The following is a 26,310-nucleotide window of genomic DNA, read 5'->3' as shown; positions in this document are numbered from 1 at the left end:
GTTCCTGATGCTTTATTCACAACAACTGAAACCATCACGATCCACAGCAGCTGATGTAAGCTCTCTGCAGCTGCCAATATCAATGTAGAACCAAGCCACCATCATTTCAGAGCTGCAAGATTATATGGGCTGTATTTTTGATACCAAGCAGATAGCTGTAGTCATTTTTTCCTTTAATATTACCACTGAGGGAAATAACACTTTCACTCCACTGTCTAAATACCTGGCAAAAGTATACAAAACTGCAAAAACCTGAAAAACTGGATTTGAGATACTACAAGTTTTTATTTGTATTTTGGAGACCAACATGAATTATATTTGCAGTAGGTGGTTGTGCTGACCTGTAAGTCACTGTGCATGAAAAGATTTAATCACTAATTGAATGAGCAAATAGGACATCATAATGGCAAAACATTTGTAGTGTGGCAATATGAGGTGGGTGTTCAGTCTGTGTGTTAATGTGATGCAAAGCTGTTGTTGGTTAAAGTCTGACATTTCTGGTACATCTCTCTTATCGCTTTCCTTCAGAACTGAGTTGAAGTGAAACTCACTCTCTTGGAAGGGAATCAACTGAAATCGTGTCTCTCTTCTTCAAGTAAATAAATCAACACCAGACTGCTGATGTTGCAATATGATTTAAAGGTTAAATCAAGGCAAAAGCATTTCACTCAGCCAAGCGATCCTGTTCGCTACACCTATTACACTCTGCAATGGTGCATGGGCAAAAAAAAGAAAAAAAAAAGAAAAAAGCAAAGCAATGGCTTGAATTTTTTGAGAAATTTTTATTTGAACTTCTGTTCTTGTAAAGGAAGAATGTGGGAAATAAACATAAAATGAGGCACTGATGTCACAGGATCAGGAATCAGCGAGCAGCTACTGTTTAATCAAGTTCTGTTGCTATTAACAAATGTGATCTTAATCAAATTAAACATTAGCTACATTATATTGCCAAAAGTCTTCAGTCAGCCATCCAAATCATTAAATTTATGTGTTCCAGTCACTTCCATGGGCACAGGTGTATAAAATTAAGCAACTAGGCATGTAGACTGCTTCTAAAAACATGTGTGAAAGAATTGGTCCCTCTCAGGAGCCCAGTAAATTCCAGTGTGGTATTGTGATAGGATGCCTCATCTGATAGATGAGGTCCTTGTCTGACTGCACTGTGTAAAATCTAAAATTTGGTGATTGAAAGGGAGGGAAATTGTGGTATGTTTCTTTTTTAAGTAGTTGTTCTCAGCCCCTTCCAGTGAAAAGAACTCTTAATGCTTCAGCATACCAAGATATTTTTGACAATTTCATGCTCCCCACTTTGTGGGAACAGTTTGGGGATGGCCCTGTCCTGTTCTAACATGTGCACCAGTGCACAAAGCAAGCTCCATAAAGACACAAATGACCAAGTTTGGTGTGGAAGAACTTGACTGGCCTGCACAGAGTCCTGTCCTCAACCCAACAGAAAACCTTTGGGATAAATTAAAGCAGAGACTGTGAGCCAGGCCTTCTCGTCCAACATCAGTGACTGACCTCATAAATCTGCTTCTGGAAGAACGGTCAAAAATTCCCATAAAGACATTCCTAAACCTCCTAAACCCTATGGATTAAGAATGGAATGTCAGTCAAGTCATATACATATGAAGGCAGATGAGCAAATGCTTTTGGCAATGTAGTGTAAATCTGCTAAACACTAGCTCAAAGCAACCTTCCACATAAAATAGCCTCACAGTAACCTATGTAACCAAAGTGTGAGTCACACCCAACCACTCAAAATTTAGGAAAAATAAACTTTGGTTTTTGTTCAGCCATGGGAAAAGCAAATAGCACAAAAAATGCCAATACTGTTTCTTGTTATTGGCTGGCGAAATTCCCCCAACACAAAAACTATAACAATGGCACAAGGCCGACATGTGTTCCCATGAATAGCTCACACCAAGCGGTTGGATCTCGAGCTCTAAAGGTGACAAGACCTTTAATTAGACTGGTTGTCCCATAGAGGGCATGTTAAATCAAACACAAAAGTGCTAAACCAATACACAACATCACATTCTGTGCTTAGGTTTAGAGATGGAAGATAGAAAGTAACAGTATAATTAGACAGAGAAAAAGAGACGAGTCTACAGCTGCTAGGTGGCGGGCACACAGAAGCTGAGGAGGTGATGTTTCAAGTAGTGATAAGTTTCAATTCAGTGTATGCTCACCGATGCAGGAGCTCCCGTCGAGCAGGTAGGAGCCATTGTCATGGAAACCACTTCTGCATTCACAGTGGTACCAGCCAGGCAGGTTGACACAGCGGGAGTGGTTGTGGCACTCAATCAGGCCCTCTGCACACTCGTCAATATCTGAGGACACGAACACACGCAGCAACATCACTGTCAGTCAAAACATTTTCCTGGCAACAAGCGCGAACCTGAAACTTCAGCTCATTTTGTGTCATTTGATGTTCTGCCTGTTCTTTGATCTGCGACGGTTCAGCCAATCAGAACAAAAACCACTGCCGCAACAGCAGAGCTGGGTCAGCGGATGCCCACATTAGACAGCCAAACACATCTCCAGCTTGTCTGCCGCAGCAGGGATCAAAGTCTCTTAGAAATCACACCATTTGGCTGCAGAGTTGTTTCCAGTAGCGCCCTTTTTTCCCCCCTTTCTATTTCTTCTCCTTGCTCATTCACACTTTGTCTCTGGTGTGCAGCATGCATACAGAGGCTCACCCCAGAGGTGTTAGGTCTTTGCACCTTCCTGGGAGAGTACATCTCTCTGATCCATTATTTATGGTGTGAGCACTGCACTGTAAAAATTAACAACCTAAATATCTTCCCAAGTCCAGCAGTGATATACAGTTGACTCGAGGAGGTACACACTATGTGACAACTCAAATGATTTACCAGTACATGACGATAATTACAGTTGGCAATATTTCTCGAAAAAAGAGAAACATATCTTTAGAAAAGAACCTGAGGCCCTGCATGTGGAGGAGCCGGGGACTGAGCTGCAGCTCTACTTCCTTAGCAACTTGCCTGTGTAGTGCATGTGACAGAAAAGTGGCTTGTAATAGAAGTAAGTGGCAAATATACAGTGCTTCATCTTGCAGCTCTTGCTTTACTGTAAACTTGGATTTTGTTTCTTGCATGTCAATGTATCAGTGCAGCTCCATGCATGACTTGTTGGTGTAGGGTAATATGATCAAAATAAGTCAATATCCACACTTTCTGAAATCTGCTGGGCTTTGTCTTCTTCAGCCTGATAGTGTTGCAGATTAAGCCTGTGATTAAGGGGAAGCCCAAAGTGCAAACAGTTTTGCTCCATATAAGAGTGCCAGTGACAGGGCAATCCATTGTTCATGTATGTACTAAAACCAGCAATTATGTCATATTTTAAGCTTCTATAGAAATCATATTAACAAAGGTGTGCGAACCTTTTTAGCAGGATGGCTTGGATGAAGAAATATCATGAAAAATATTGTGTTCAATTTGTTAGGCCTCCAGATCGTTCCATAATACATTACACCAATCAGGCATACCGTTATGACCACTGACGGGAACTGAATAACTAATTATCTCTTGGCTCCTTTTAGTAGGTGGGATATTTTAGGAATCACGTGAACATTTAGTCCTTAGAGTTGATGTGTTAGAACCAGGAAAAATGGGCATGTGTAAGGATTTGAGTGAGTTTGACTATGGAAAAATTGTAATGTTTAGCCAAATTGTAGATTGCTAAACTGCAGCTCTTGTCGGGGTGTTGCCATCTGCAGTGGATCTATCTGCCTGACACAGTTACACTGTGAAGTGACATCTTGCCTATGATGTCTGTGAAGGTTCTCAGTCATCCAGGTCATCGTAGTCAAAGGAGCTTGCAAAGAAAAGCGTCTGGACTTCTTTAAGTTACTTGAAGACGTTTCACGTCTCATCCGAGAGGCTTCTTCAGTTCTAAGGTCAAATGGTGGAGAGTCCCAGATATAACCCTGGTGGGAGTGTCCCCCCACAGAGGGACAAAAGGACCCCCTGATGATCCTCTAATCGCCTGAGCCAAGGTGTGGAACTGGGTGTGGGTCCCAATCAGCCAGAGTTTCGGGTGAGTTCATTGTGAAACCTGGCCCCACCTTATCATGCGAATTCCTGAGGTCAGATGGCCCAGGATGTGAGTGGGCCTTAAGGCGTCTGGGAAGGGATCTCAAAACTGGATTATAGATGGCAGAGAGTTGGTGTCGTAAACCACCGCCTCTGTTCAAAGATGGTCGCTCACAGTGGACATAGATGGCTTCTTTCACTCCTCTTTCAAACCATCTGTCCTCTCTGTCCAAAATGTGAACATTGGCATCCTCGAAAGAGTGTCCTTTATCCTTAAGATGCAGATGGACAGCTGAATCTTGTCCTGTGGAGGTCGCTCTTCTGTGTTGTGCCATGCGCTTGTGAAGTGGCTGTTTGGTCTCTCCAATGTAGAGGTCTGGGCATTCCTCGCTGCACTGTACGGCATACACCACATTGTTAAGTCTGTGTTTTGGCGTTTTGTCTTTCGGGTGAACCAGTTTTTGTCTGAGTGTGTTGCTGGGTCTGAAGTACACCGGGATGTCATGCTTGGAGAAAACCCTCCTGAGTTTCTCTGATACACCGGCTACATAGGGGATGACAATGTTGTTGCACCTGTCCTTCTTATCCTCCCTCGCTGGTGTCTGATCTTCTTTTCTGTGCCTCTTTGCTGACTTTAAAAACGCCCATTTAGGATAGCCGCACATTTTGAGTGCTTCCTTTACATGTGTGTGTTCCTTCTTTTTCCCTTCAGGCTTAGAGGGAACATGTTCTGCCCGGTGGTGTAGGGTCCTAATTACTCCAAGTTTGTGTTCCAGAGGGTGATGCCTATGATGATTTTTTTATAGCATTGTTGACTTCCGTATGCTGAAATGCCACCAATCCCACCATGCTTAGGGTTAATAGTTAACATGCTGTAACAAGAAAAACGGTATTAAAAAAAATTGATTTGGTATTTGAACAACGGCCATGTTTGCACTGCTACAGCCCTGTTGTGAAAGTACACACCTTGCCTAGGACTTTAAACCACACACATATTTACTGGTGTATAAACACAAGGAGAGCTCAACACTGTAGCCTGGTGCGCTGTAGGTAATAAGACGTGACAGCTGCTGGGAGGGTTGCCCTCTGCCCGCCTCTCAGGTCAAAGATCTGGTCAAAGTTACACGAAAAGATTCCCTCTCTGACATCTCACTTAAACAACCCAATATTAGAAGTGACTGGTGGCTGAGAGAAGCAGACTCCTCCAACAAAAGAGCAGCACTGTGCAAGTGCACGAGGGGGCATATGCTCAATGACTGTGTGTTGTCAAAACTAGGTAACTGCTTCATAATTATGCACATTGTTTTTGGATCCAGAGGGGAATTTTTAAAAGAATGTCATATTTTTATTTACTGTAGACAGATATAGTTTAAGACCTGGCTTTGGTTAGTCAGAGTATAATCATTTGTCCAGATTTGTATTGTTTCCATTTTCCATTTTTCACTGAAAGCCATAAAAAACAAAGTGCACGCAGAGCCACCCAAGCACTCATATCATTTGCTTATACACACGCACAGCCACACCGATTAAAACAGACAGTTAATTTTCAAATTAAAGGCCCTTGGAAAAACACTGGAAAGAAAGTGTGTATTAGCATCACAGAAAGATTACTATTTGAAATCCATTTATGCTAAATACTCACATATATAGTTTAGAACTCAGTATTCTGTATCATTAATACTGGAACTCATGGAATAGCCTTTTTTGTTTTGCATCAGTAAACATGCTTATCTTCGTAATGGAAAAGGATTTGAAAAGATAATACCCTCTATGAAAAATCTAGAGTACACAAATAACAGGCAAGAGCGCTGCCTGCTTTCTTAATAACAGTAATCCAGCATTGCTTACCAACATATTGCTCCATAATTGATGACAAAGGACGTATTCCAAAATGTCTTTCCACGCAACAAAAAATACTTCCAGTTACACTGTGAGTCTTTTTTATTCCATCTTTGGCTAGAAATGTTCCCAATTCCCATAGTTATTGTCTATTTAAATTTAAAAATGCATTTGAATAACAAAAAGCTCATTTTCTTCACAAGATTACAAAAAAAATATGATACCTAACTGTATTTTTTCATCTTGTTTTGGAAATGGAGCATAGAAACATGTCAGTCTCAAACAGTATTATGCCACCTAGTTTGAGTTTCTCTGCAGGGTAAGTATTTATTAGAGATGGACCGATCCGATATTACCTATCGGTATCGGTCCGATACTGACCCAAATTACTGGATCGGATATCGGCGAGAAATAAAAAATGTAATCCGATCCATTAAATATCAAGAAAGCACCTCACAAAACTTGCTACACGGTGTAACTCGGCTCATAACCGTAGCACGTCACAGCAGTATGCGTCACGTGATAGAGCGGCTGTGTGTATTTGTAGCATCCTACCAAACCAGCATTTCATCTCCGAGGAAGTTTTCCCAGAGAGAAGTAAAGCAAGTATGTAAGTTCATCTCTGAATGTTTGTAAAGCATTCCCACGTTAAGCTTAACAACCGATATATGGAGCGACTGCCTCTCTCTCTCCTGCTGCTACTTCAATCATGAAACTGCTTAATGATCAGCTGATCGGCTTTTCTGTAGCGAGTCCGTCTCTCTTCTTTGTTTTTGGCCCACTTTGCACCAGAAAGAGGAAACCAGCAGCTGAACAACAGCAGCACGTTTAAGCTTGATAAGCTGTTGTCAGAATTTATTTAATATTTCTTTCTACACCAGGATCTTTTTCTACGTAGCTGATGGCTGGTAACTGTGCAGGGGCGGATCTAGCAAAGTTTAGCCAGGGGGGCCGATAGGGCATGAACAGGGAAAAGGGGACACAAAGACATACTTTTCTTTCTTATTCTCATTTAAAATGTCTAGCTTTTAATAAATAATTATCTGAATAGTACACCCAAAGTTTTAATCTGATGTAAAATATATAGAAGTCCATTACTGTATATAGTAACTGTTAAGTCTAATATACCCTAGTAAGCTATACTACGTTTTCCTTTGGGAAAGTACCATCTGTGAATTCTGCAATCCTGTTGAAGAAAGATGTTGAATCTATTTCATTATTCTTGAAAAATTATTTATTTCTGTGCATTTTTCCCCCTGCATCAAATTAAATTTGATTACATCGATTAAGCATCATGAGGTGGAGGGTGGTTCCCTATTTTTTTTTTTGCTGGGAGTTTGCAACCCTATTAGTTAGGTAATATTTCTGCTAAGTACTCTTTAAAATACCAGAATAGGGAGGATGGAGTAGGTTTAAGTTTATTAGATTGATCAGTGTTGCTGAACTATGAAATATTTTGGGCGCAGTGTATTTTTTTTTTTACATACAGGTATAACAGAATAGCTTTAGTGTTGTTATTTATTTAAACTTGAGTATAAACTTATACAAAATGCAGCAAGATATTAAAAAAAACGTTTTACTGATTAAAAACACACTATATCGGATTCATATCGGTATCGGCAGATATCCAAATTTATAATATCGGTATCGGTATCAGACATAAAAAAGTGGTATCGTGCCAGCTCTAGTATTTATACAGATATGGATTGTATGGTTTAAGAATGATGTATTTTAGGACCGCACAGCAACAACACAGACATGGTAACTGGGGACCAGTCAGTTGAATTTTCATGACATTAGTGATCTTGTCCAATACAAGCAATAAAGTCCTACATAGACATAGACAGAAAGAAAGTCCATATGGTGCAAGAAAAGTAGTTTGTACATAGTTATGACATAGTTTGTACTTGAAATTTGGTAATGCAATGAATACTTGTGAGTTACACATCAACAGTGCTTTAGTGGATGTTGTGGTTTTCTCTGTTCCCTTGAAGAGCTGCACTTGATTTTATAATAAACACACTGTTTAGGTTATGTAATTATCATGGTTAAAAGAAACACCTTGAATCAGTGAATGCATCGCTGTCCAAAGTTGTTGACCTTCCCATCAACCCTCACCTCCTCCCGACATGGATTTTGTAAAGTATCATCTGTGACGTTCACTGGCTATGGCTATAAAGTTTAAATTTAACTCAGTGTTTCATTTGGAATCCAAAGTGCTGCAGCACACAGGGAGCACAGTCAGAAGTGACACAGAAGAAAGTGTCACTTCTGACTGTGCTGCATCAGTGAGCTATGCACTGAATAGGTCAGTGATTTTCAATGGGCAGACCACAATCTGGTAGTGGTCGTTGCAGGCTACAGGGCAAAGATTTTATTTGACGAAAGCTGACATCCGTTGCTAGAAGAGGAAGAAAAGTCTAAAAAAGTTTCTTAAATATTCTGCACTGATAGCAATGTTGTTAGGAGAACTGATGGTATGCAAAAGAGTGCAAATAAGCAGATTCTTTAAAGGCTGACTGATTGCTTTGGTACAGCATGCAGTGTAGTTTGGACTAGAGATGGACCGATCCGATATTACGTATCGGTATCGGTCCGATACTGACCCAAATTACTGGATCGGATATCGGCGAGAAATAAAAAATGTAATCCGATCCATTAAATATCAAAAAAGCACCTCACAAAGCTTGCTACACTGCGTAACTCGGCTCATAACCGTAGCAGTATGCATCACGTGATAGAGCCGCTGTGTGTATTTGTAGCCTTGCTAGCAAACCAGCATTTCATCTCCGAGGAAGTTTTCCCAGAGAGAAGTAAAGCAAGTGTGTAAGTTCATCTCTGAATGTTTGTAAAGCATTCCCACCTTAAGCTTAACAACAGATATATGGAGCGACTGCCTCTTTTCTCTCTCTCTCTCTCTCTCTCTCTCTCTCTCCTGCTGCTACTTCAATCGTGAAACTGCTTAATGATCAGCTGATCGGCTTTTCTGTCGAGAGTTCGTCTCTCTTCTTTGTTTTTGGCCCACTTCTCACCAGAAAGAGGAAACCAGCGGCTGAACAACAGCAGCACTATTCAGCTTGATAAGCTGTTGTTAGAATTTATTTAATATTTCTTTCTACACCAGGATCCTTTTCTACGTAGCTGACGGCTGGTAACTGTGCAGGGGCGGATCTAGCAAAGTTTAGCCAGGGGGGCCGATAGGGCATGAACAGGGAAAAGGGGGCACAAAGACATACTTTTCTTTCTTGTTCTCATTTAAAATATCTAGCTTTTAATAAATAATTATCTGACTCTTACACCCAAAGTTTTAATCTGATGTAAAATATATAGAAGTCCATTACTGTATATAGTAACTGTTGAGTCTAATATACCCTAGTAAGCTATACTACTTTTTCCTTTGGGAAGATACCATCTGTGCAGTCTGCAATTCTGTTGAAGAAAGATGTTGAATCTATTTAATTATTCTTGAAAAATAATTTCTTTCTGTGCATTTTTCCCCCTGCATCAAATTAAATTTGATTACATCGATTAAGCATCATGAGGTGGAGGGTGGTTCCCTATTTTTTTTTTGCTGGGAGTTTGCAACCCTATTAGTTAGGTTGCTTGATTTTTCTGCTAAGTACTCTTTAAAATACCAGAATAGGGAGGATGGAGCAGGTTTACATTTATTAGATTGATCAGTATTGCTGAACTATGAAATATTTTGGGTGCAGTGTATTTTTTACATACAGGTATAACAGAATAGCTTTAGTGTTGTTATTTATTTAAACTTGAGTATAAACTTATACAAAATGCAGCAAGATATTAAAAAAAACGTTTTATTGATTAAAAAACACACTATATCGGATTCATATCGGTATCGGCAGATATCCAAATTTATGATATTGGTATCGGTATCGGACATAAAAAAGTGGTATCGTGCCATCTCTAGTTTGGACACTAAAGCAATACTTGTCATCCATCTACTCTATTCACAGATCAGCCACAACAACAAACCACCTGCACTGTATAGTGGAGCGATCCCATTTATGTCATCAAAGCAGCCCATACACATTGGATTGTCTTGTAGTTTCTAGCACTGGAGCACTGGGAGAGAATCCATCAGGTCATGTGGGTTGACTTATAATTGCAATGTGTCAGGGTGCAATATCCTGCTTCTTGGTAAGTTGGCAAATATGCATATCAATGTCAAGACCCAAGGTTTTCCAGTAGAATAAAATACAGAAAAAATAAAAGAAGATGACAAAAACCTCACATTGTTACCAGTAGGGACAAATATTTCTACAGTTTTAAAAGTCTCTTCAAGAGGTTATCTACACTGGGCTTTCTCTCTGAGAAGAGCAGAGTCAGATTTCGTATTACATGCACAGCGGTGCTGATTTGATCAAGGTCAAATCACATGCTCTCAACTCCTAATTGAGGTATTGTGCAAGAACAAAGGCACTGATCACAATCTGCTTCAGTTACATGACAAATTCGGGAAATTCGAGTCGGGAAAAATGGCCATTGCATCAAGCTCGGTGACAATATGATTGGTTTTAATTTAAAAAAAAAGGAAGCAGGTTATATGTGAGGTTTCCTAGTTTATCACCCATAGTTGGGAGAAAGGATGGTAGTTTCATCACCGTTTGTTTGTAGACATAAAACCTGGGAAAAGTGTCATCAGGAATGATCGAGTGTTTAATATGTTTTAAACTTGTGTTTTTTTTGGCTGAGCAATGAAACACAGTGCCCCAACCTCTCTGCTCAGGCCTCACTGCACTTGCCGAACACATTTCTTGATGAGGCTCGTTCCTACAATGACCTTGCTACGATAACAGAGTCACATGGCGTGTAAAACCCACTGCCTGTCACTCACAGCCGATCACGTATTCTGTGAAATAACACATTTTTGAGACTGAACGTGTCTCTAGATGTCTCACTGTTGCCAAGTTGAATATTTTATTTGTTGTTTCTCCTTCTCTCTGTAATGTTTCAGTTTTCTCCTGTCACTGTCTCTTTCGGCAGCCCAACTTGAATTCAATGATGTAACTAAGGAACTAAGGAAGTTTATTTTCAATTAAATGAAGGAATAAGCTTTTTCTTTCATTTCCTGTTATCTACAAAGCTCGGCCTGTATTTTGACGTCTTTAGTGTAGGCATCATATCCTGGCAAATTACTATGAGGCTTGTCAAAAAAGAACAAGTACCTCCAATTCAATTCATGCAACCCAACACACGCAAACTCCTCAAATGTGTAGGGCTTTGGTTTTCACGATATGCACTAAGCTCATTATTTCCATATTTGACATTGTTGTTGTAAACAGACTCTCAACATCAAGGTGGGAAGAATGAGGAGGACACAAGAAGAACAGCAACAATGGGATAAAAGCTTTACTGCCATCATCACCTTTTCAAAAGCATGTGTGTTAGGACACTATTATTGTGTGTGTGTGTTTTTAATTCCAGGAAACAGGAAGAATGAACAAAATGATCACCAACTGATCACTACCCATCTAGACTGCATATTTTTTCAATCATCTCTGTTATATATATTGTCATGTGGAATGATTTAATTATTATCAGATTGGATTATGAAATTATTCCAAATGAAAAAATACAATATCAACACTTTTATGGTAAGTACAATTATCAAATTCAGACACTAGAGTACAGGCAAGGTCAATTTGAAATGTACTTTATTTTTTATTTTGTTATCAGATTTGTAATTTCACTGTTTTCAACATCTTCACATTTAAAAATGACTGTAAAAATGATTTTCCCCTTGTTGCAGCATGGGAGAAATGTGAGCGTTATTTTTTACAGGCAACGTCACACTTGGGTGTGGACACCCGAGTTTCTGAATACGACAACTCAAAAACAGGATTTTGAAATCAATATCCGAGGTGTAGCTGATAGGTGGCTGAGGGGCAACATAGGCAGCCTCCAATATTTTTATTATTGTCAGTGACAAATGTACAATTTTGGCTGGATGAGGACAGGCTACACTTTTGTAAATTTGTATTTGGTTCTCTTGAGGACAAAATCTCCTTAAGCTGTTCCTTCCATCCATCCATCTTCCGCTTATCTGGGTCCGGGTTGTGGGGGCTGCAGCCTAAGCAGAGAAGCCTAGACCTCCCTCTCCCCGGCCACCACCCCAGCTTGTTCGAGGGAACACCAAGGCGTTCCCAGGCCAGCCGAGAGTTATAATTTCTCCACCGTGTCCTGGGTCTGCCCCGGGGCCTTTTGTCCTGCTAAGAATATTTCATCATGTGGCTTTCTGTTTTTTTTCTATGTTGTTGTTCTTTTTTGTGTTTAACTTCCCTGTGTTCCCTTTCCCACCTATGTGATTGTTTTTACTCAGGTCACTCATGTCTCATTATCCCCCTCCCTGGTGTGTATATGTAGTTTGTGTTTCTTCATTCCCCTGGCTGCCCTGCCTTTGGTTTTCTCTTACTGTTTTGATTTTGCTAGTTTTTGGATCATTCTTTGTGATCTATTTTACTCCCTAGTTTGTTTATATGGCAAATACAAAAGAAGCCCTCACAGGCAGCACAAATAGGCAGCTTTGAAATGAACTCTGCCAAAGTGGTTGAAGGACTTTCCTGAAAACTTTAAGGCCCACCAAGCGTTAACCTCTGATAGCTTCTGTCTCTTTAAATGTATGTTCTAGAGCAGGTCCAAATTTTGGTAAGAACCTCTTTATTCAGCAACTGGATCTATATCTGTGAGTGAAAAGACAGCATCACCTCAAACTTGGCTGGCTTTGCTTGAGAGTTCCTTGAGAGGTTTACTGGCAATAAATAAATAAATAAAATCCCATAGAAAACAAACATTTGACTTAAGACAAACACACAATCTGTAATAGATAATATTTTACCAAATATCTCCAGCTCATCACATTTGTCTCCATGGCATTCACAGACATATTACCTCTGTCACAGTCTGGCTGGGGCAGACTGTATGTGTTTGCAAAAGAGGACTCAAACGCAGACCAAAAACTGAACGTGGCGTGGATTTAACAAAAAACAAGCCGTTTATTGAGGCTAGCAAAAAAGGTACAAGCAAAAGGGCATTGGTGAAACTAAACAATAACCTAAACTGGGTGACCTAAAACTAAACATGAAAAAAGCTTAAACATGGTGAACTGACATGGATACCTGAAGTTGTGACATGGATGAGCAGACGACCTGACAAAGAATGACTGAAAGCACACGGACTAAATACACACAGAAGGATAATGAAGAAGTGGGAACACATGGAGAAACAACATAACAATGTCACAAGGAGAGAGCACTAAAAACACTAAAAACATTGAACATAGGAACACAGGACCCCTTCAAAATAAAACAGGAAATATAATGAGACGCAGACATGACAACATAAGACACACAGACATGAAACACACGAAGGGCAAGGGAGGCTTCACAGGGGTTGAAAACACAAGGGGGAACTAATAAGCAAATGAACATATGAAACCTAATAAGCTTAAACATACACTATAAACATCAAAAGAACTAAAACTCAAAACACTGGCTCGTATGACCCAGGATCGTGACAACCTCTGTGTGAACTGTCGCCCAAATCCTTTGCTATTTCTAGTCAGTGCAGGTTTAGATTTTAGACAGTAAGCAGGGAAGGTAAATTATGCCATTTAGCAGGTTTTAACCACAACCTTTTAAACTATGTAATCCTAGCCATAGCTCAGAATTAGCCTGTCCTACAGTTTAGGACCTTTGCTCCATTCCCAAGAAATTTCGACTCTTTTCTCCCTCACAGAAGCAATTGCAAACAAAGAAAAATCAGGTCTCTGTGGTTGTTTTTATGGGAAGCACACATTTAACATGCCATCCATCACCTGCCTAACAAGTTTTTTTTAAAATTTAACTATAATAAAACCTGATTTCATTTGCGCACACTCAATATTTCCTGATGCTCAGTACACTAGTTTACAAAGCTATATTGAAGCTGTTGTGTGTAAGTATGCTTTAGTGTGGAAAGCCTTCCATTCTCGTTGTCCGTGGAAGTGAAGTGGACAGATGACCTTGTATGAGTTGCAATATGCTGGAGTACACACATAAATATACCCCATAAATCTTTGTTATAGCCACAAAAAGGAAAAGAGAGCAGACTGCATTTCATGTTTCCTTCTGTTTCCTTCTGTTACAATACAAACAAGTTCACTTCTGCCCAGTGTGGATGTTCCCCGTGAGTAATGAGAACTTTATGACAACACAGATTGTGAAGAGCTGAGCACTTTAGCTCAGATAGAAAACCTGGAATTAACCCAAACATACTGTAGTTAAAATAATCCCAAAGCACTTGAGAGAATCCTCTGGCCTCTTGAGCTTTCCATAATTACAGCTATTCCAGCCCTACTAACCTACTAACACAACATCATGGAAAATGTCACATGGCGCATTAACATTAATGTGTCCTTAGACAGAGACGGCAACCAGAGTTTGTGTTCGTTGCTGCCTGATGGTCCATGACCAGTAACGGTGCTTAAAGCTAACAGCATGTTGGATTAAGGGAGCAGTGGACTGACCACACAAGAGCTTAGCCTGTCACTTAAAGAACTGCTGTGTTGTAGTTTATATTCTGCAAGCCCGCGGGTTTGAGTAATATAAATTATGTGAACGTAGTGTGACTGCAAGGCTCGATGTAATCCCCGTTCATGCAGACACCACGCTACAATGGCATCAACTATACATCTGCTCTCCAGGGGAACTCCAGGTGAGGCAGGAAATAGCATAATAACAACAACTACTCATCCTTGGTGCTCACAGCTGTCCATGTGTGCACTTCTAAACAAGTTCATGTTCAGGTTACTTTATTTGTACCCGTTGGTAATTAGTTCTGTAGTCGTGAGTCAGCCAACCTAACATGCATAATACACAACAGATGATAAACAAGCATAGCACAAAATACCGAAAACAAGCACTAATAATGATCATGATTTTGAGCATGATGTCACCCATGAAGGCACAAAGTTATAATTTGCTCATCTGAGTGATCGCTGCTGGAATGAGGCTGTTTTTAAACCTTGTTGTTCTACACTTTGTGACCAGAAACCTTCCCCCAAAGGAACTAAAAGTCACTATGTAAAGGGTGCGAGGCGCTAAGGAAAAATCGAACCTGTCAACCGCTGGAACTGTCTGGTGTACAGGGGTGCAAGGTTCACCAGTCAGCATACTCATCCAATTAAACTGTTAAGTGGTTTAACTTGCTAACTTTGCATTGTCCTGTACTGCTACTAATACTGATACTTCATAACTGTCAGACGTCAGCAATTTGGAAATGGTTGCATTTATTGTAGTTTTTACTTCTTTTTTCCTGATTTCATTACAGCACACCCAGAAGCCACATTTAAATAAAATCACTGTAGTTATATATTACCTGCATGTCTACAGACTTGTCTTACTTAGATGCCAGCGTCTTTTGACTTTAAATGTTCCGAAGGCAAAATGTGATTGCTCAGCAATGTCTGGCGATCATGAAGCATTCATTGCTAAAGTTGTTTCCTAAATAACATTTAAGTCTGAATCAATAATTTTGTGAAAACACTCCAGAAAAAGTCCTCATCATGTAATCATTACAGTGATTTATTCAAAATGAGGCTTCAGTATGAATGGCGGGGGTTCACTTCTAGCTAATTTAACCTAATCTTCATGTGTTGTTTAGAGGTTAATGTAACGTTTAGGAGATATTGGACCATAAACCTTGAATAGTGACACTGGCATGGTTGGTTTTCACCCACGGCTGTTTCTGCTGCTTCTCTTATAAAGTCACACTGGTGACAACAGAAGTTGTCAGCTCTGTTCCAGCAGAACATACTCTAGTACATTACGTACTCAAACTATGCTATTTTTGACAATGAAGTTGAATATATATGAAGCGGGAGTTCATTTCTAGGTTGGCTGTTACGTTTTTGACTCCTTTGGTGTAAAGACTTTCAGAAAGTAAAATCAGAGTGGTCCAAATGTGGATCAGTGGCAGCTATGTAAGCCCACTGGAGAAAGACAGGCAGCCCCGAAGAACACATCAACGTGGGAGAAGATGAAAAGATCAGCAGTAAGATCATCTCTTTTCCCTCTGGCTTTATATTTAGATGTTTTCAACCTCTCATTGAGCTACAGTATACAGACGAGTGTCAGTGGAGCAGCGTTATTGCACAGAAGGGGAGGGCAACAGAGAGCGAGTTAGGAGTGGAGTCAGAAGATAGAGACAGATGTACATGAGAAACAGAGACAGATACTAAGAGAGTTCAACAGATGGGTAGACAGATTGAGAATGAAATGCAGTGACAGAGAATATGTCATGCACAGAGGTAAAACAAGAACCCTCTGCACTCCTCTTACATGTTGCCTATGGCAAGTCTTCTAGGGGAAACTCCAGCAACCCAGACAGCACTGTAAGGACATGAAAGTATTTTATCTCCATCTTTCCTCCCTACATCCACTGTTTCCATCTTTTAAAAAAATAATTTACAATAGCATATACTTTGAGTTTTGAGGCTGTGAAACTGTCGCAGAGGTGAATGGGGTTAAAGGAACAAACAGAACTGAAATAACAATATAATGTTGGAGATCAGAAAATACTTCACTCATTCTGAACGGCGAGATTGCAGCCGACACTTCTCACTCCTCTTGTCATTTACATTTAAGGTGTCTTCACATGGAAGATTAATTTCACAGCCTTTCAGCACTTAGACTTTAAGAGCTTCTTCAAATGTTTGCCGATTCAACTTCAGCCAGAGTTTCAACTCAGAATATTTCTCTTATAAAAAATGCATTCAGAGATAATAATGAGCCTCAGATGCTGCAAACACTGCTTCACAAAAGGAGATTTTGTCAAGTAAGATGTAGTTCTTGAAAGCTGAATACTGGAAAGGCAGACACAAACGTGCTCCAATGTTAATATTAAATGTTTAAAAAATATTTTTTAAAAAGTAACTAAGTAACTAAGTAATAAAGTAACTAATTACCTTTTTCAGGTAACTTGACCAACACTGTCTGTGACATTCTGAAGAAACTGGGCCAAAGGACAGTACTCCAACATGATAACAACCCCAAACCTCCAAAAAGACCAGTGCCTTGCTAAATAAACTGAGGGTAAAGGTACTTGACTGGCCAAGCATGTCTCCAGACTTAAAACCTATTGAGCATCTGTGGGGCATCCTCAAATGGAAGGTGGAGGAGTGCAAGGGCTCTAACATCCACCAGCTCCATGATGTCATCATGGAGGAGTGGAAGAGGATTGCAGTGTCACCCTGTGAAGCTCTAGTGAACTCCATGGCCAACGAAGTTAAGGCAGTGTTGGAAAATAATTGTTGCCAAACATTATTTAGGGTCTACCTTACAATATAAAGTGCCTTGAGGTGACTGTTGTTGTGATTTGGTGCTATATAAATAAAATTGAATTGAATTGAATTAAAAGAAAATTGACACTTTGGGCACAATTTGGACATTTTCACTTAGGAGTGTACTCACTTTTACTTCCAACGGTTTAGACAGTAATGGCTGTATGTTGAGTTATTTTAAGGTGACAGCAAATTTACACTGTTATACAAGCTGTATACTAACTACATTGTGTCAAAGTGTCATATCTTCAGTGTTGTCCCATGAAAAGATACAACAAAATATTTTAAAAAATGTGAGAGGTGTACTCACTTTTGTGAGATACTCTATAATATTGCATATAATATTGCATTCTTGGAGAACACGGCTGTGAAGCTTCACTGCCACGTTAATTAACTGATAGATATTTGATGCTGTTAATAGGGGAGTTAATTAGTTTCTGCCTGATTGCCTTTCAAAACATGTCCTGTATGCTAATGACTGCCGATTACCAAATCAATGATTCAAATCTTCAGAGCCAAGAATTACAGGAAATCATATGATTTTTTCCCCCTTCTTAGCTACAAATGTACGGGGTTGGAAAATAAGTTAATAATTTAAATGAGACAGGTGGTGACTTTGTTTGCCGTTAACTCACTGAAGATGAAGATCTGAAGCTGAAGATTTGGCTGTGAGAGGAATAAATTATAAGAAAAAATGTGACTAAAAATGCGATAAAATCTGGAATATATCTCCTGATGCAGAAGCAGCAAGGTTTAATATAATAATTGTAATCAAACGAATTCCAGAAGAAGGAGCAGTGAATCAGAACTACACTGACTTCAGTCTTTGGCTCTATAAAGGAGAGAAATTTGGGCATAGACGAAGGTATTTTATTTCAAAATGCATTTGTAAAAATTTAAGGATGAATGACATGAACACAAAGTCAAAAAATTCAAGTTAAAGATGGACTGACTCTTTAAGCTCACAGAACAACACAGGCCAGTGTTAGTGATGGAACATGACAAATATGTAGCACAAAGCTAGAGACTCAAAAGGCCGAAACTGGGACGAAGCAAACTTCACACACACACAGCTGAGGCTGGTGAGAAAAAAAAACAAAACATAAAAAACATTCAAAAGACTGCCAGGTTTTTATAACCTGCAGGTAGAGAACTGTCCTTATTATACAAAGATGAGTCCTTCTTCCCAAACCTTTTAGATAGAACAAACATTTTTATGCACTCAATTCTAAAGTCACACAATCCAGCAACCACCTTAGTCAATAAAAGCAAGAAGAATTTGTTCCAAATGAGAGGAAAGCTTTTTCTTTTCTTTTTCTACCGCTTCCTGTTCGGGTACAGTAGCTACATGAAATCTAAGATTATTTCATACTGTCTTTATATATTGCACATGGAGTGCAAGGATCTTCAGGGATACTTTCAATGGACTGTGCATTTGTTCATGTTTTCTTAATATGAATATGTTTCCGCAGGTCCTTCCTCCCTGCAGCTGTCAGACTGTACAATCTGAACTGCTCCCAACAAACATAGATGTTTACATGCTGTAACTGCAATAAGTTAGTTAATTAACCAATTCACACTACAACCTGGTTTGCCTCTTACCTGTAATTATTTTTATTTAATTTAATAACTGTACAGTACTCTCAGTTTATAGTAACCATTGTCCTTAATGTAAATATGTAAGAAAAATTGTGTATGTTTCTGTTCCGTGTCCTGTGTACTGTTTGTTTGTATATTTGTCTTTTTGGCTGCTGTTACAACCAAATTTCCCCCTTGTGGGACAATTAAAGGATTATTCTATTCTATTCTATTCTATTATTCTATACACAGAATCAACTAAAACTTAAAGGACGACCACTGGCGAGCTGCAAATTACCTGCACTGTTTTCACACAGGCACAAATCAGCACTGTTAGACATCACACAGACTTTGTCCTGGGGAGCTGGCAGGTTAAAGAGCGTTAAACACTTTCCCCCTTGGACACCTATTAGCATTGTTGTCAGATGTCTTTATGGGGCAAAGAGTTAAACAGTCTTTAACCTGCCAGCCCCCCAGTACAACGTCTGTGTGATGTCTAAATGTGTTGATTTGTGCCTATTTGAGAACACTGCAAGTAATCACGAGTGGTCGTCCTATGTCCTACCTCCTGCATGCCCCCCCCCCCCCCCCCCCAAAAAAAAGAAAAGCCTTCTCACGTGCACCTCCAATAGAACATTTAAATGACTCTACATAGAAAAAATTGCATGTTTCAAACAATTCATCATGATATACCTTAACAATCAAACTGTTTTCTTCATACCACTGATGAATGAAACTAAATTAAAAACACTGATTTGATTAACAATTGAATATAATAGAGTCTGAGTAAAGTTCAGTCTTATAGAGACAAAATTATTCATGGTCAATACACTAAAATGTAGTGAAAATAAATCATGTTTCGGCATTTCGAACCTGCAAGACCTTTCATCCCATTAACCAGCTGTCCATTTCTGCATATCATCGAATGTGTGCCCAGCTACTTCCATATGCTCTTAAAGCCATTCTGTGCTCTTATAGCAGACGATGGATTAAATGTGGAAAGTTATATTTCAGTAATTTTATGTAACATCGAAATCGGAGCTGATAAAAAACATGTTGCAGGCAATATTATTTGAATTTCAGTTTACATTCCTTTTCAGATCTGTGGTTAAGTCATAGAGATGAAGTAGGAAGTTATTCTTTTAGTAGATTCATGATTGTTATGAATTTGAGAGAAAAAAGTGGAGGATCAGTCTGTGTCACGCAGTTTTGTGTAACTTACCTTTCGGTGTCTTTGCAACCCGAGTATCTGTATCTGCACTGTAAGCTGTAAGCTGTGGTACAGCGTATAGATGTATGACACAGCACAGTCCCCTTTCTCTCTAAACCCAGAAACATGTCTTGCCTCCTCAGGTTTGAACAAATGATTGGATGCTACACAGGTGTGTACTGAGACCTTTGGCACATAAAGTGTATGTTTTTTTGTTTTGTTTTTTCATTTGATTCACAATCTTCAGGGAGTATCTGAGAATAATGTTGTGACCAAACAGTATGGGTATACTCTGGATCAGAGCATCACAGGGAGAGACGTGTCCTAAAAGAACATGGGATCGATTTTTAAGCTGGAAACAGCAGACCGGTCGTCACCAGGGGAGACCCAGTGCAGGAAACAATTTAAGCCTTTTTTCAATAGATAAAATGAACATTTGAAATCAAACCAATAGTGTCTCTGTCTTTGATGATTTCAAGCACGATACCTTTCTTTCTTGCCTGGTCTTGAAACTTTTATTTTTAATTGATTGGTTATCCTCGTGAGTAGCTGACTACAGTTTGGAGCCTGCAGAGTTAGGCTGCTTTCTGAGATTAGACTTGAAATGAGTTAAATTATCATGCCCATACATTTTTCCTTCCTAATGAAGATGTGCTATACAGCCTAATTAAGTCTGATCAGTTCAATATGCACAGTGTAGATTTAATTTCAAGGCACCGGTGCTGGTCTAAAATGTGTGATGAAGATAAGACACACACAAAATAAAACAGCAAAGAGAATCTTCCTCTGCATTACACTTACATATTAGGAGGCTGACTGACAGCAGCACAAATGATGTATTCAATATGTAAAAATATGAAGGTTTTGTCTGACCTATCTAAAGAGAAACCATGGCAACATGCTACAAATAGCTGACCCGTGACTCCTGTGCTCCATGTGAGCAGGTTGATCACTTCAGCGAAATTAGACCACAGAGACGGGAGGTTTAATGGCATAGGGGAGGATGGGACAGGAGCGAGAGGAAGACAGAGGTTGTGTAAGTAGAGATAGATGGACAAGAGAGGTGAAGGAGTAAGCTTATAGGAATACAAAGGACAAGGGGAAAGCAAGAACAGAATCTCAGGAGAAAACGGAAGGGGGGGAGGGGGTAAAAAGAAAGACAAGGACAAAGGTGGAGGAGGAAAGGAGAAAATGAGCAAGCAGAGGAGAGCCAAGAAGAGGTCAGGGAAGGAGGGCAGAGGATGAAAGGAAGCAAAAGAGGTAAAGAGAAGTAGCTTATAAAACTGGAAAAAGACATAGGGAAGGAGAAACGAGAGAAGTTAGAAGACAAAGGAGGAGAAAATGAAAAGAAAGAAAAGAAAGGAGGAAGGACAACTGGGGGAAATGATGGGGAGAGTGAAAAAGGAGAGGGAGAAAGGAAGAGGGAGGAAGGAAGGAGAGGAGGAGGGTAGGGAACAATTAGCTGACTCTTTCTATGACTCTTGTGGGAGCTTCAATCTCTGCAGCGTCCAATTTAAACAACACTTTAACGCCAGAGCATGAAAGTGTGTGTGTGTGTGTATAGAGTGAAGTAAGGAAAAGAAAGCATCTAATGACCATCCTGCCGATGTCATTCCTGAAAGTCAATAAAAACAATGTGATGCTCGTGTCGGATTTTAATTGGGACAGACGGTTGAACAAACTGGACAGATGAGAGGTGAGGGGTCAGGTGATGTCCTCAGGTCTTACCTGTCTCACAGCGGTGTCCCGTGAATCCTGAGGGACAGACACACGTGTTGGGGGACACACAGGTCCCGCCGCTTCGGCATCCCTCCTCACAGAAGGCTAGAAAGAGAAACCAAAAATGTATTAGTTCAGTTTTTTTGTGTTTTTCCCCCTCTGTGGCCCGAATAGCACAGCCACAGAAAAGCTTTTGAAATCCTGCGGTTTGTGATGTTGTAAAAGCACTACACGCTACAAAAAGCTCCCCTGACTATCTTTACAAGATGCGTTAACAGTTCTGGGAGGGACTACTCACGCTCACCATTCACACGGGCTTAGAAATGGTGGTTTTTATGCTGCAGTGTGTGTTCATTATCAAGAAGACAAAAAAAAAGACAGATCAAAACTGTAACCTTGCCTCAGATTTATATCTGATAGAAAAGTGTTCTTTCAAGTGGTCATGTAAAACGCAGCTAATTTATAAAGCTGTAAAACTATCAAATTTCTGGGAGGATGGCTGAACATGTGTTGCCTTTTTAAGGAGAAAGTTGCATTTTTTTGCAATTTGTTACGAGCAACGGATAAATGACTGTGTTTTGCTTTTTAAGCTTTACAGCACATTTACTGTACAGTTCAGAAAATCAGAACAAGTTAGTGACTGAGGAAAGTGAAACACGTTTAAAGAACCAGTAACCAGATGGCACTAAAAATTCTACTGTATCCTTCAGTGGATGCATGCTCTTTTACTGACTATTGGACAGCAAAGGGACAAAATGCAGCAAGGCAAATATGTGTTCTTATCATGTGCGACTAGCAAATGGGGCCGATTTCACGTTAGCACATCTATCAACATAACAGCAGGAACACTTTACAGTTTCAACCACTCACACACACGGCAACTGTGCAAGGAGCTGACCTGCACATCAGGATGAGATCTGTGTCAAGGACAGCCTGCAGCACCACCTAAGCTGCTGTTGTTCCCTACTTCAAAGAAATGTGATAAAATCCTATCACGTACTGAATTTCTGCCTCACTTCTTTTTTTTTGTGCTTGGTCATTATGATAAATTTTCCACCACGGTTGCCAAGCAAGAATATAACACAAGTGCTTACATGAAAACTCTGATCATTTGCCGGTGCCCTGCAAAAAGATTGACACAACTGTTTCAAAAAAGCCCTGCTTGAATACTAGGGGTGGGGGAAAAAATTGATACTGCTAATAATGTATCGATACAGGGACAGCAGAAATCGATATTTTGTTACAAAAAAAGTTTTTGTGGACTGAAACATGCTCTGACTTCAGAGCATGTTGATCCTTTTTCTGAGCAAGAATCCTGACATTCCTTCACTGTCCAAATGTGTTTAACTTTTTTTTTTTGGCAGCAATAAACATAACAATTTACTTATTTTAATTTAAGACATGTTTTATTTTAATTAAGTTTAAAACTTTTTTATTTAATGTAAAATTATATTTTGTTTTAATTTACTTTCAAATTCTTCAGTTGCTGAATGGGCTGCATAGTTTTCATAAACTGCATAGTTCAGAATAGCTATAATTGTACCAGATGGTTGCATTCAGTTAAGTTGGACTAGACTGTAATACAAACCGTTCAAGTTTGTCAACAATAAAACTGACTGAAATGAGAGAAAGACTGAGTGCGAGACTTTGATATTAGATAAAATGAATATTGATAAAGTTTACCTTTATGTACAGAATCTGAATATCGCAAAATATTTTAAAAAATTGCAATAATATCGTATCGTGCGTTAAGTATTGTGATAATATCGTATCGTGGGATGTATGGTGATTCCCACCTCTATTGAATACTATACTTTCTTTAGATGTATAACACATTTTGGGGTCAACTTGAAAGAAAAGCAGACGTGAAATAGGAAAGTGAAGTCAGAGGCTAAACGTGACATGATATTTGGCAGCAAACTATAATACTATGTTTATAATCCCCATATATCAGTATCATAAAACAAAGGCAGTAGGATTTTAAGTATAGTTTTAAAGATAAAAGACATTTTATGAGAATTATGACCTCATTTGACCTTGGACAAGACATAGAGGTCCAAAGTAACGTGACATTTATTATCCCCATAAATCATTCCCTATATGCCTATATGTCATCAAAACCAAAGAAGATTATATATAAGATTATTATTATATTATTGTTGGCCTTCAGATCATGTATTTACCTTGAAGGAAAGGTCAGAGGTCAAATTTGACATCATATTTAAAATCTTTACATTGGTTCTTTCTGTATGTTGGCAACACATACAAGTTATAAGGCTTTTTAAGTTGACCCTGAAGACCTTGATGGATGCAAGTCAAATTTTAATAGATTTACTAATATGACCCCACTCTACACCCCTACATAGTTTCATCAGAATTTCCTTTAAAACTTTTTGAGCTATTGCATTTACAGATAGACCAGTGACACGCAAAGACTACAAAAACACAACCTCCTTGACAGACGTCATAAGTTGCCGACACTTATTAAAGATATATGCAAACTTTTTACCTTCATTTAAGTTTGCGTCAGTTAAGGCAGCTTGTTCATTGTGAGGTCACAGCACTTTGAATGACTTGATTTTTCAGAGCGAGTCATACTAAATGAATTTGTTAATTATGTCATAAACGCCAGTTGAACTAATTCATTTAGTACTGCTTACTGGCACTCACAATGAACAGGTTGCCTGATTTAGCTAACTGAAGTAAACTGTTGCTAGTTCTTCTTGTCATGGTCCCTGTGCCCCGCTGGTCGACCCTCTATTAGGCAATATGTTTGTGGGCTGTTTGTTTGCCCTCTCTCTCGCTCTCTCTCTCTCTTGCCGCGGCGACGCTCATTGCGGGCTCCCGCTGCTCGCCCACACACCTGCTCTCATCACCGCACCGGCCGCTGAGCCCAGCTGATTACTGCACTACTTAAGATGGCGAGTCTGCACTAGTCTTCGCTGGATTGTTGAGCTATCAGCGTCAGTCAAACTTGAGTATCTGCCAACCTGTATCTGGAAAGCCCTTTGTTATTATCCCGCTAACCCGACCTTTTGTGTTTAGATCATTTTTGGAACCGGATTCTGAGAGGAGTGACTGAGGAGGAGCCTTTTGTACAGAAAGTGTGGAGCACCTTTTCCCCTAACCCTGTTTCCCACGGACCCTGGCGACCCGGACCCGTTTCCCCTGCACGTTGTATATAGCCACTTGGTGATTGTGTTCACTGTGAATAAACGCACTGTTCTTCGCTTAAAGCAGTGGTTCTTAACCTGGGTTCGATCGAACCCTAGGGGTTCGGTGAGTCGGTCTCAGGGGTTCGGCAGAGCCTCAGCCGTGATATGCACGGCTCATTTTGTGCACCAGTAAAAAACATATGTATGTCTTGAATTTGAAAAAAATCCTATTTTATTTTTCACTAAAGAGGGGTTCAGTGAATGCGCATATGAAACTGGTGGGGTTCGGTACCTCCTACAAGGTTAAGAACCACTGGCTTAAAGGAATACCCTGGCCTGCGCCTGAGTCTCTTTCGGAAACCGTATCACTTCTAATGCAGTGAGGTTGCATTTTTTTAGATACTGGTAGCTTATTAGATTTTACAGTTCTTCCTGGCCTATACTGATAATATGGCTTTGTTTTCCATGAAAGATCAGTACTGATGAGATGGCTTACTGTGGTCTGGGGTTATGTGGCGAGGCAATGTGAGAATTCATTGGTGTTCATCTGGTGTAGCTGATTCAGTTCAAATGAATTGAGTTTGGTCCAGGATGCTATTTGCTGGAATGCAATCACAGCTATCATCAGATGTTTTAGCCTTTTATTAGATTTTTTTTATAATAAACCACCAGCATTTGTAAACAGTGATCAGTGGATTGAAAATTAATTCTTGGCCTAATTAATTCTTGGTATATATCAGGGTAAATTCCTGATATTAGTATAACACTATCACACAGTTTAAAAGAGAATAATTTTTTCACTAACACTAGAGGTCATCGGTCTGCAAACCATGTCCGCAAGGAAGAATCTAAAATAATTAAAGTAACTGCTCCTCATTTAGCAGTGATTTGGAAATCTCTCATGTGAGCGCATGTGTTCCCAACATTCTTACCGCCTTTTCCTAGAAGCAGGCTAGCAGCGGAAATGGCTGTATTTTGTTCAACGAGTGTACAAACTGTGAAGCACCAACACAAAGGAGAAGAGGATGTCTGAGGAGCGCTGGCAGAGAAATATCCTCCACAAAACAGATGTAAAGGGTGGGTGCAGGGAGAGAGGACAGTCAGTCAGTGCTTAAAGCGAGGATTAAACCAAAAAAGAGGGCAGACTTAATTGAGCAAGTTCATTAAGTATTTCTAAGCTTAATTAATGACATGATTAAAAAGATGAGCCTTAATGGGCAGAAAAAAAAATCTATTTAAAGTCACAGACATAGGGTTTGTGAGTGTAATATCTGTGTGTAATCTGTGCAGCAGCTTGTCTCCATTTGGTTTATGAATACACAGAAAGCTCATTTGTCAGCACAAATGATCAACCCAGTGTTGGCCTAAATATACAAACAAATGCAGCAAATAAATAAAAGTAGATTCTAC

General features: G+C 39.6%; 1 protein-coding gene across 2 annotated transcripts in view; it reads right to left on the bottom strand.

Annotated features, from left to right (window-relative positions):
- LOC146525257 (protein kinase C-binding protein NELL1-like) overlaps window positions 1-26,310 on the bottom strand; it is a 788,406-nt gene that overhangs the window by 529,435 nt on the left and 232,661 nt on the right. For both annotated transcript variants that reach the window (XR_014876049.1, XM_085172545.1), the window contains exons 15-16: window positions 21,755-21,850; window positions 2,193-2,333 (exon numbers count right to left, since the gene is read on the bottom strand). Coding sequence is in view for 1 of the 2 variants with exons in the window: in XM_085172545.1 (XP_085028671.1) it covers window positions 2,193-2,333; window positions 21,755-21,850 (237 nt within the window). In the remaining variant the exon portion in view is untranslated. The remainder of the gene's footprint in view (window positions 1-2,192; window positions 2,334-21,754; window positions 21,851-26,310) is intronic.

The sequence above is a fragment of the Neolamprologus multifasciatus genome, chromosome 1 (genome assembly GCF_963576455.1).
Source record: "Neolamprologus multifasciatus chromosome 1, fNeoMul1.2, whole genome shotgun sequence".
Lineage (NCBI taxonomy): Eukaryota > Metazoa > Chordata > Actinopteri > Cichliformes > Cichlidae > Neolamprologus > Neolamprologus multifasciatus.
This window is presented reverse-complemented; position numbering and strand designations above follow the sequence as displayed.